We start from the raw sequence: 12,229 nt of genomic DNA, 5'->3' as shown, positions 1-12,229 counted from the left end.
ATCTTCATTTGTCTATGCTAATGATTCCATTCATTTTGCCAACAGTCATTTTTGGAACAGACCCGTGATAGACAATTAACTGTGAAGGGAAATCTGCTTAGGGCCCTTCTAGGGCATTCCCTATTCCCACCTCCAGGTGCCTTGAAGTAGAATGGCTATCTTGTAACAAGGTAAAGTCAGTTTAAGAAGAGCAACATTTTGAGGATGGCAGGGCAGAAGGATGTGATGAATTCCTGATGACCTCTTTAAATCAGTGAATTACCAAACCCAGAAATGATTTTATCTCTAGGCTACTTCTTAAGTGAGAAAATTATTTCCTTTAGCACTTAAGCCATTTTGAGTTTGGTTTTCCTGTTTCTTGCAGTAAAAAAACATTCAAAGTGATTCAGTGCCAAGGACAGCGGGCTAAATGGGCACATATTATTGAAACAACTTACAGTCATTCCCCATGCCTAATCTAAATGTAAACGATTTATACTTTTTAAAGGAAGGTGTGAAGTTCCTGAAGTAGTTTCACTAACATAGGAGGACAAGGTGACATGCTATTTGGAGATCTGGCTAGAAAAAATATTTTCTCTTTTGCTCATGGGAAGATGTAGCCTTTTACTCCTCTATGTTTACTCCTCTATGTTTTGTGGCCCTATCACTTCTCTTTCTCCATCTCTAGAAAGTACTTAACAATACTCTTTAGATTAGCCATTGGCAAAGTCTACCTTGGTGTTAACTTTAGGAAATCAATATGATTTAGACATAACTTTTTTTTTTCTCTCAAAGAAAACAGGATTTTAAAACTGCCTTTCTTTGGTGGAGTCCTAAATCCTGAATAAGTCCTGACAGAGGGCACGATGGAACTCACAAATATTTTTCTGATTAATAAATATGTGATTCCAAAGCTGAGCTTTAAATTCTGGTGGAATCTAAGTAATATGTACAAAAACAGACTCAAAGCACTTCAAGCACGGCTTACAAAAACCAACACCATGGTACATCTATCCGTTGAGTTCAGAGACTGACAAATTAATGACGATTTTTTTTCTCCTGATTTATGAGAGTTACCCTGGGACCTATGTTTCTGTGTAAAACAAATGCAGCACTTATTAATAATGTAAGCAGCTCTAGGGCCCTTTCACCATGGCAGTGAAGCTCTTGTCTAAAACCAGAACTGTTTCCTTTACACTTTAATGGATTAGATTTGTTTAACTTACTTATATAGTGCTCAATGCAGTTCCACCGGCATATGGATGCTTAATGAATATTTGATGGTGACTATGACTGCACATATCTTGGTGTCCACAGGAAAATGATAAAACATTCTAAGCTCTATTACTCTAGTAAATTTATATATACGTATATATCCATCCATACATACAAATTATATAGTAACAAAAGAGGAGTCATGCCTTTTCGTATTAGTACACTGTTTTAAGAAAACTGGAAATAAAAGGTAGAGGAATTAATATCTATTATCTAATATGTGCTAACAATTTATATAACATTTTACTTAATCCTAGCCACAATCCTATGGATTGAGTATTGGATCTCACTTCCTAAATCTAAGATGTCATCACTATATGATGAACAAATATTTCACGTATCAACAGGAAAAATTCAGCCAATGAAATTATGATGTCATTTGTAAGACATACCCTGATTTTAAAGAAGCCAAAATGTAACAATAACATGCATCTCAAAAATAGTAATAAAACAGGATAGCGATCAGAAAATCACTCAAGTCATATAGCCAGTTAACAGCTGTGGTCAAGAAGCCAGCTGTCCGCCAAAGATTCATGTTCTCCTTCCATAGTGTGGCGTTCCGGTGGAGAAATGGCTGTCCAGTCAGAAACGACATTTTCCACTTTCCTGAGTCCTGACCAACAGAATGTGGCATACTTGATGTTGTCACTTCCAGGCCAAAGTGGTAAAGAAGCACAAATACTTTCTCAGTCCTTGCTCTTAAACTATTATTTATGTTAATGCCCAGGATGATCTTAGAAACTACCTGTTGAATATGGCAAAGCTTCTGTGTCAGCCTGAGTCCCTGACTGACTGCAAAGGACAAAGGTCCCCCCCGCAACCCATCTTGCCATCTTGCCAAACAGGGATGCCACATCTGACATGAGCAATAAGTAAACTTTTATTGTGTTAAGCCACTATAGTTCAGTTTGTTTTATCAACTAGAATTACTCCAAATAATTGGAGTGGCAGAATTAGAATTTGAATGTCAAGTTCCAATGCCTGGGTTTACTCTGTGATACCATGCAAATACAGACCTCTAAACTTACCCCTTCCAAAATAAACAAACAAAACAAAACAGGCACGACTGCTTCATTTTATGCAGATTTCATCAGCTGGTTTGAAAGAATGGGCAGAAATCAATAGATTTAGGAATGATGTATTTCAGAGAAAAAGTCCAGAGAGGGACAATTAAAGTTGTGTGTATATAATAGCACAGAGGTGAGAACAAACAAACAAAACAAAGAATGAGGGAGTTATTTTCAAAGTGGGAAACAGTGACACATGTATGCTCTCTCCTTTTTGTCCTGTTTCAGCTTAATAACAGTTTCAGTTCAGGTAAAGAAGATTCAGGCATTTGTTATAACCCTAGCCTACTAAATGGTTTACTATCACAAGATAAAAATAGTCTTGTCACTTAGAAGAGCTTGAAGAAAAGGAAAGGGATGAAGGAGAAGCTTAACTGGTAATGGATAAAAAGGAAGGGAAGTGACAGAAAATGGGAGAGGTGACTAGCGTGGGTTCTTGATTCAAGACAAGAATCGCGAACCATGGCTTCACTATTTCTCATCCTAGAGTCGGTTACCTTGGACAATCAGTTAACCTCAGGGTCAGTTCTGTCATCTACAATGCAATGATAATAGAATGTACCTCACAGGTTATTACGAAAAGAAAGTGAGACAATGCATGCACGAGCCTCATACCATCCGTGAGAGCACCCTGAATGCCAGTTGTTACTCTACTTGCTGTCATTATTAATCATTAGTTTCCTCTCCCACCTTGTAGCAAATAGCCAAGTATGCTTTTAATGTAAATCTCTTCTACAGATAGAAAGTACAATTCCTTGGAAGAAAGTCTGCCTTCAGCTGTGAAACCCACAGAGGTTAAGCACCTGAGGAAGTTTCTGCTTCAAATTAAAAGAAAAAAAAAATTTGTTAACATGCCTTGAGGGAATGATGAGCAGAGAAAATATGAAGGCATGTTTGGTACATGGTATCGCAAACACCAGTTTCACTTTATTGCTTACATAAAAAGAGCACTTTGGTTTTTTTTTTCACTTCACAGTATAATAAGAAATGAAAAGGAGAATAGCACACACAAAATCTTACCCTTTGTTTTTCATTTGAACCCTTTTTATTGTTTTCTTTTCTACTTTCATCTTCATATACTAGAACAAAATCGATTCTTCGCTGACCATCATTAAAAAAGAGGGAGTCGAGTTTTCCATTAAATTCTTCCTGTGGGGAAAACAAATTTTAATGTAATTTTTAAGTGTCCATTTATAAGTGTTTATTTTCTAGTTTTAATAGGTACATCGGTGTGTTTATAAGAAAAAAAAATCCATTGCTAGTTACTTAACTAAGAGGTCACAGTCACCATGATCTTTGCAAGCATTGCATGTTCTTGGTGAAAGAAGTCCTTGAATTGAGCAGCTTAGGATTATTCTACAAATACATGGGAATATATCAGTATTTTGTATGTAAACACAATCATCTCAGAATTATTCCCTCCTTGAACAGCAAAGGAGTATCACTTTGTAAATAAACACGGTAACCAGAGGTGCCTATCTGAAGGAGTGAAGTTTAGTTTCTTCTTCATCTAGGAAGAAGAAAAATCGAAGATGAAGCACTGTTTATGAAAATCTCATCCTTCCTAAGTCATATTTTCTAACCTTTTCATCATTTTTCAAGACCTCTCTGGACCTCACCACTTTACAGAAGACACCACTTTAGAACATTAAACATATACCAGATGATGCTTCAATAAACACAAAAGCTACAATGGTTGTTGGTATCTGTTCCCAAATCCACAAAAGATAGCCCTTCACTTCTAGCAAATAAAACAATAAACAAATGACCCCAGCAACAACAATAAATGAGCCTTTAGAGCTTAAAAGCCTTATGGCTTAAAATAAAGAAATAATGTCACATCACAGACCTAAGAGAGTTTAAACAATCTTTATTACCATGTGGATTTGGAAAGAATTGTTTTAATTTGCTCTAAGCAAAGACAGGTTTGTGTTTCTTGCACAGCTTGTGGGGATGCTGATGTGAATTCTGTTGCTGTTTAAGAATCAGACTACTTTTTAACTGATAAGTAGTATTTTTAAATTTTTAACTTTTTTCATTAAAAACTCATGGGGATATTGCATTCTGTAGTCATTTGGTAGAACCACTTAATCACTAAATGCAATTAATTCTTCTCTGTACTTTAGCATCAATTCATACAAAAATCACCTAATTTTACCACCACCCCTTCTTCCTTTTCTTCACACTTTTGAAAAGATCGATCTTTTGGTGAATGTATACAACCTGATACTTGTCATTCCTTTCTTTTCCACCAGGGAACCGGTGAAGGTATATGTGCTGCCGAAGCGAGCACAGGGAACCGGTGAAGGTTTCTTGCTAGCAGTCAAACCGCCTCCCATTTAGCAGGTTACTTCACCTGTAGAGTGCATGCTGCCGGTGTAACCTAACTCAACACACCCTCATGCCAGTCGCACTTAACCAGGGATTCTAACCACAGACTGTGACTTCCCTAGCCGGAGCACCGAGAAGCCAGGACAACAGACACATCCGTGGCTTAGACTGGTGCACTACTCAGTTCTTTTATTTACAGTTTCAGCTACTGAACACCCCTCAGCTTTAAAAAGTGTTTAAAGCTATACAAAATTTCACACAAAGTACTTTGGGCTCCTTCCATTTCTCTTCCTTTCAATGAAGATGTTACTATTGGACAGCAAGGGTGGCTGCTAGAGGAAAATTCTGTGTAGAGGGGGAGAAAAAAAAAAGAGTAATTTCTTCAGAATGGCAAAGGGGAGGTGGGGTGGGGTGGAACAGAGTCACAAAAATCTGGTCATTACAGACGTCTGAAAAGCTTTGTACAAAAGCCACTTGTTCTCTGTAGCCCACGTTCTGTTGCCCTTGGTGGCATCCAGCCGGACTCAGTGAAGTGAAGGTCTGGAGAATGAGGCCTGGAACGAGCACCACATCTGCACATGGCTCCAGGCACTCTCCCGCGCACAGCCCTTGCTCGGCCGCATGGGCTGGCAGGCAGCTCCCACGTAATCTGGTCTGCACACACGTCTTTCATGTGTGACAGAAGACCATGGCCTCACTGGAGGAAAGCCTCACTGACTTGGCATCAACTGTCTGTATGAAATAACTAGGTCAGACTCTGGTATGGTATTATTGGAATGCAATGCCAGGGAACAGAAGGCCAGTTTTCTGCTGTTATGAAATCCAGGTTTCCCATCTCTTGGCAGAAGACTTCCTACTAGGCAATTGGGAAGAAGGGGGAAACTCAATGTGGGAAAAGAATAAGTAGTGCTCGCTTCGGCAGCACACATACTAAAATTGGAAAGAATAAGTAACAAGAAATCTGGCCTAAATTTAAAAAGACTGATGTATGAACTGTATTTTTTTTAAAGGCTGGATTTTTTCCAGTAATAATTCTACTACAGGCCTAACTAACCCAACAGGGCACTGAAGTAACAGAGAATTAAAAAGTAATTCCTCTCCTAAAGTTTTGCTTTAATGAAGTAAAATTTTAATAATCTCTCAGGATAAATATGGATGAACCTCTTTAAAAACAACTTGATTGTTCAGTGATGAATTATTCAAGTCCTGACCTTGACCTCTCTGCCTTTCTTGGTCCCTACTCAAAACCTGATCTTTACTCTTTTTGACCACGTCAAATGGCACCAAGATGAGACACAAAAACCCTGAAAGCAGACATTTTTCCAAAGAAGACAACCAGATGGCCAACAGACACACGAAAAGATGCTCGACGTCATTCATCATCAGGGAAATACAAATCAAAACCACAAGGAGATACCACTCACACCAGTCAGAATGGCCAAAATGAGTAACACAGGAAACAACAGATGTTGGCGGGGATGCGGGGAAAGGGGAACCCTCCTACGCTGTTGGTGGGAATGCAAGCTGGTGCAACCACTCTGGAAAACAGTATGGAGGTTCCTCAAAAAATCAAAAATAGAACTACCCTAGGATCCACCAACTGCACTACTAGGTATTTACCCAAAGGATACAAAAACACATCCAATGCCCTCACCGGTCCCAGGGATACTAGATCCCACCAATCTAACATTCATTTACGCATTTGTGGCCACCTGACCTAATGTGGTACTTTAAGTTAAAGGCTGCAGGGGTTAAAAAAAAAAAAAAAAAACCCATGCTCATTCGTCATTATATCAAAACCCGTGCTGCCAACCACTGTGGAATAGTGACTTGACCACCTCTGTCTTTGGCTGCTACCTCTGACATTTCACACTTGGAATACAGAGGAGACATGCTGGTCTGAGCAGTAAGAGCTTGGCTGAGGAGAACAAGGACAGGGAATAAGAAAGAAGGTCAGGTGTGAATCATGCAAATGATGTTATCCAGGCCTCCCTCCTCTCAGCTGGCTTCTTTCCCTCTTTTATTTGTGGGGTGGCTCCTTCAACAAAAAGCCCCAGAGGGCAGGATTCGCCTCAACCAAATCAGGATAAAAAATGCAAGCAGCAAAATACCGTGCCCAGTGCTTTTAAGCTAGAGTTGTGAATTTAAGAACTTGAAAATTTTTTGCTATTGGCTAAAGACATACGGGCGGGTACCAGTCCCATCCCTGGGTCCGGCTGAGACCTCTGTACTTACTATAGGACAAGAGACTGAGAAAGAATGTCCTAGTAGGTAGAAAGACAAGTCCCAAGATGAGCATTTTCCGGTAATTACTTGGTAGGAAAATTTCTCATAAGCAATCTCTGGCTGAAATAAGGCCATAGACTTTTTTAAGATTTTATTTATTTATTTGACAGAAAGAGAGAAACAGCGAGAGAGGGAACACAAGCAGGGGGAGTGGGAGAGGGAGAAGCAGGCCTCCCACTGAGCAGGGAGTCCAATGCGGGGCTCGATCCCAGGACCCTGGGATTATGACTTGAGCCGAAGGCAGACGCTTAACGACTGAACCACCCAGGCTCCCCTAAGGACTTCCACTTCTTGACTAGGATGCTTCAGGTATATGAAGGGTCATATGATGGTGAGGTCTGTCTTCTAGGTGGAGAAAGAAGGGCTGGGGTAAGAGAGGACCTGGGAAACCACTGTGTGAGTGGCCCCATCTTTACTAAGCAGCCTCCTAGAATCCCCAATATCAGCACTTGGCAAGATCATGAAATAACTTGCTGCTGAACATTTGTCCAATCTCATTCTTCTCAAGCATCCACAAATCGGGTCCTCAAATAACCCGGCAAAAACAAGATTGGAAGTCCCATTCCACAACAGAGGCATCTATTCCTAGAGCTTAAAATGCTGAATTTATTTGTCCAAGATCTGCATAAAAAAGCAGTCCAACTGGGATTTTTGCTCCAACTTTTATGTGTAGGGTGTTTAAAACTTGCCCTGGACAGCAAGTGATATCTGATTGTATCTCCAGAACTTTCAAATAGTCTATTCCTAATATGGCTGTCATTTACTATGATATCGGAGAGGGGTCCAAGCTTATTTGGGTAATGGTCTTGTCCTTTATACGAGGCAGGATGCAAGAAAGGTGTAATGCCTAACAGTAATAGTTGAGGAATTACATTATGAAAAATAAACAGAATCAAAACACACACACAATTAAAGAGCAACTGATATGTGAATGTGGGAAAAAATGTGACACTCTGCAGTCTTTCAGACCAGTAAAACAAAGCTAATTAATTCCAAGGACACAATAGAAAAAAAGCAAACTTTAATCATAGCAGAGAACTAAAGTGAAAATATTGGATCTTCTATTTTTCGTTAAACCCTGAATCCATGCACAGAGCAAGCTCTAGGGAAACCAAAGTTTAGAAGCAAAAGCCTTTATGTAAATATTTAGATCTCACAAAATACGGAGCACAATGAAATTTTATTTACATGCCATACAGTTATGAGATATATTCTGAAGTGTTTTCACTAACTGTAAGAGAATTCAGGGAGATTCAAAGCATAAGTAATAGTGGAATTTCTTTGCTTTACACAATTGTGTAGAGAGAAAAGTGACCAGGACAAATTCTTTCCTTCTATTAGGTCCCCTCCTCAGCCTGTAAAAACAAGTAATAGTGAGAAAATGCAAAGTAGAAAAATGCCAAGCACTGCCGGTATGGAAGGCTTGATGCTGAAGGTGGAAAGACTGGTATTGTGGAAAGCAGGGTAGAAGAAGAGGAAGTAACCTGTTAGTTAACAGGGATAAGGAGAAATATGGACACACAAGGGAGCCAAACAAGAAGTCAGCTCAGTAACTGGTGTCTTGGAGGGAATGAGCGAGCATGTTTTTGACTGGACTCAGGCATTCAGGAATGTTGATGGGAAGGAAGTCGGTGGAATGAAGGCCCGTTCCAGGAGGAAGGTGTATCCTGAAGCTAGGACTCTGGTTTGTTTTAGAGTCAAGCATGTCAGGATATTCCACAAAGATCCCTTGATGGTGATGCTATAATGATCAAGGTGTACTCAAGAGTGACCCAGAATATTTGTACAAATCAGTCTCCTTTCCCACTCTGTTAACCACACTATTAACTTCTGAAGGCCAGTGGCCATGTCTTGGTCACTCTGAGCTCTCTGCTGAGCCTTGCATGTAGCACGAGCTCTGTTTACTTTTTTCTTAGGAAAAAAAAAAAATCACCTTTTTCCCCCTGATGTTAAAAGTAATATATACTCGGGGCGCCTGGGTGGCTCAGTTGGTTAAGCGACTGCCTTCGGCTCAGGTCATGATCCTGGAGTCCCTGGATCGAGTCCCGCATCGGGCTCCCTCCTCGGCGGGGAGTCTGCTTCTCCCTCTGACCCTCTTCCCTCTCGTGCTCTCTATCTCTCATTCTCTCTCTCTCAAATAAATAAATAAAATCTTAAAAAAAAAAAAGTAATATATACTCAATACAAAAAAATTCTGAAGATACGGAAAAGTAAAAAGGAATAAATAAAAGTCATATGTAATCCCACATCCCAGAGCTGAGCTGAACTTAATATTTTGGAGTATATCCTTTCAGGTTTTCACACTAACCAAAATGGTACCATACCCTACATACTGTTTCATAAACATCTATCATAGACATTTTTCTAGCTTTATATAATGCTCTGTGTCATGTTTAATCACAATATAAACATTTCCTCTGCTGATGAACACATAAATTGTTTCCAATTTGCTGCTTTTATAAACATTGATGCAATGAGCATCCTTGTACATATGTATCTGTGCACATGTTCAATTACTATTTCCTTAGGCTAAATTCTAGAAGCAGATTTTAAGTGGCATAGCCTTTTCAGGAGCTTTTGACATGTAAGCTGCTAAACTGTCATCTGTAATATTTATAATAAATGAATACTTGCACCAGCAGTGTATGAAAATGCCTTTTCCCACCCTCACTAGATTTCAGTTATTTTCACTTTGCCCGTGATAGTCAAAATATCTTTTTTAATTTTTTATTGTTATGTTAATCACCAAAAAATATCTTTTTTTTATTTGTACTTTTTAATTAGAGAGTGCCAACATTTTTATGGGTACCGCCCAACTGAATTACTGCTTTTGTAAAATGCCAATTATTATTCTTGACCTAACTGAACTATATTATTATTTAATCCCCATTCAGTAGATTCTCTTGGGTTTTACTGATGAGATCCTAAAGACCATGCAGGCAAATGGGGCAAGCGGGTAAATGGCAATATAAAAGGCGCCCATAAAATTACCAGCTAAGTCCCAAAAAGAAAAGGAAGAAATATTTTAGGGTACCATCCATCAGTCCTGGATTCAACAATGTTGACATGTTTTCTGAAATTCAGACATTGAACTGGAATGTGCGATACAAGTTTTAGAGATCCTTGCCCCAAGCTGACATACCCTCCGTTATAGTTTATATGCCACCTGTGTATATAACTACCAAATATCATTTATATATTTTGACTCAAAAATTTCCGGAAAAAATTTAGAACTTAATACTTATTAGTTCATAAGTGATTTTGGGCTGCAGGTTAAAAATTGATGTACAAATTCCGAAAAAACAATCTTGCTATTTTATGTTGGTAAATGGCTATAACTAGTTCTCGCCAATAGCTGAACTGATGGGTTTTAGCCATTTCTCAACAGGGATAGATACAGTTGACTTATAAATTATCAGTAGATTAAAATGTTGCTCCTGCTACTGTTTTTTTGGTTTATACACACACGGGAACAAACATTCACATGCCAACAGCTTGCTGATTGGGTCTATGCATTTTGCCTTTGTTTCCTTTTGCTCAGATGGTTAAGCGTCTGCCTTCGGCTCAGGTCGTGATCCCAGGGTCCTGGGATCGAGTCCCGTGTGGGGCTCCCTGCTCCTTGGGAGCCTGCTTCTCCCTCTGCCTCTCTCTGTGTCTTTCATGAATAAATAAATAAATAAATAAAATCTTTTTAAAAAAATAAAATAAAATAATAAAATAAACTCTGGAGTTCTACTATTAGAACATCACATTTCAGATGCTGGGTGAGTATAAAGGCATAATGCCTTAAGCATAACTGCTGTTAAATATTCCCCTCCAGCCCATGCCAAGGAAACAGTAGTTTTATCAAATGAAGTTCTCACATGACTTCATATAGTCTTCAGATTTCTGAACCAAGCTTGAGGAAATATGAAAATAGAACTCTGAATGACCTTCTTAAAGTAAAACTTCCTTACAAGGAGTTCCGTCACTAGGGTAGATAACAGGCTTCCAGAAAAATTATAGGTTGACGCTCAGCTGGGAGGCTCCTCCTAAGGGCAGGGTCTCTGTTTGAACCATTTCCTTAACCCCATACAGAGAGCTAGGATTGGGATTTTCATTAGCAGGACTACACTTTTTTTTCCCCCCTCTCCTGTTTTTCCACAGACTTTCCAGCCATTTTAAAACCTCTGGTTGGCGTTCCTTAAAGGTGATCTGCAGAAAAGAAGAGGAACAAGAAAAGTCACAAATAAAAAGAAAAAAAGTGTGAAAATGCCTATAGCGATTTTTTTCATGCTTTTCTAGAAGCAGCCATCCACTGGCTGGCACAGTTCACATCCAATAATGGTAACACTGGTGAAATGTGGGTGAGATTAAGCTGTAAATATTCCCAATAAAGTTTGAGGAAAGATGAAGTGATAGATATGATAAAACAAGTCAAGTGGTATTGATTATCCTCCTGGAGGCTAGCCTCTTCAGGTTTCAATATCCTCCAAAGTGTCCTGCTTTTGCTTTCATATCACATTATGGAGTTAACATTCTTAAACATGTTTTGAATCTATTAGCATTTTCAGTTTGTACTACCGCTTAAGAAAAATGTTCTATAGGTTCCTCACCTAGCAAGATGGTTGTCCTAATTACACTTTTTGGAACTTTAAGAAATAACTCCCAATCTTATGTCCTGGAATCCGTTAGAACCAAAATAATATTGCTGCAACCAGATCCTTGATGATTTAATGGACTGTCACAATATTCCATCCACAACTTTAAGATCATCAGTCTTAAGGAACAACAGTTTTCACGTGACTTCACAACCACAGGGTTCCCCTCTACCTACCCTCCTGTTCCTCACAGTCAACCATATTTCAAGTGGCTTTCGCGTATCTAGTTTCAGTTCTTGGAAAACTAACTGGTTACGACTCAAAAATATTTACTGGCAGTTCTCATTTACCAAATCCATCGATGTGAACTATTCCCTTTCTTCAGTTACATGTGACCCAGATTACCAGTCCCTGAGATTTTACGCTTTTGAAAGAAAACCCTACCTCACAGAAGGTGATTATAATCTGAGAATGAACGGAAAACGGAGTTTCAAACTGGTTATTCAGACTGTCAAGCTGAAGACACTATGGAAGGTAGCACTGGGGTGTAACCAAGGCAACAAGTCAAGCTCTTTCCTAGGCTCCTGTCCAATTCCTCTTCGGCAGGCTCCCTTAAAGTTACAATCCGTCACTCCCAGAGGCTCTTCATCTCTCACAGGATGTTGACATTTCTCGTCTAAGAACTGCCCTGGGTTATTTTTCGCTTTCAGC

General features: G+C 39.2%; 1 protein-coding gene across 5 annotated transcripts in view; it reads right to left on the bottom strand.

Moving 5' to 3' along the window:
• ANO6 (anoctamin 6) overlaps positions 1-12,229 on the bottom strand; it is a 186,073-nt gene that overhangs the window by 79,035 nt on the left and 94,809 nt on the right. For all 5 annotated transcript variants that reach the window (XM_088026014.1, XM_088026012.1, XM_028123129.2 and 2 more), the window contains one exon: positions 3,342-3,470. In XM_088026014.1, coding sequence (XP_087882140.1) covers positions 3,342-3,470 — 129 coding nt within the window. The remainder of the gene's footprint in view (positions 1-3,341; positions 3,471-12,229) is intronic.

This window comes from Eumetopias jubatus, unplaced genomic scaffold (assembly GCF_037043125.1).
Source record: "Eumetopias jubatus isolate StellerSeaLion01/CBP00866 unplaced genomic scaffold, mEumJub1_p1.0 scaffold_8, whole genome shotgun sequence".
NCBI classification, from domain to species: domain Eukaryota; kingdom Metazoa; phylum Chordata; class Mammalia; order Carnivora; family Otariidae; genus Eumetopias; species Eumetopias jubatus.
This window is presented reverse-complemented; position numbering and strand designations above follow the sequence as displayed.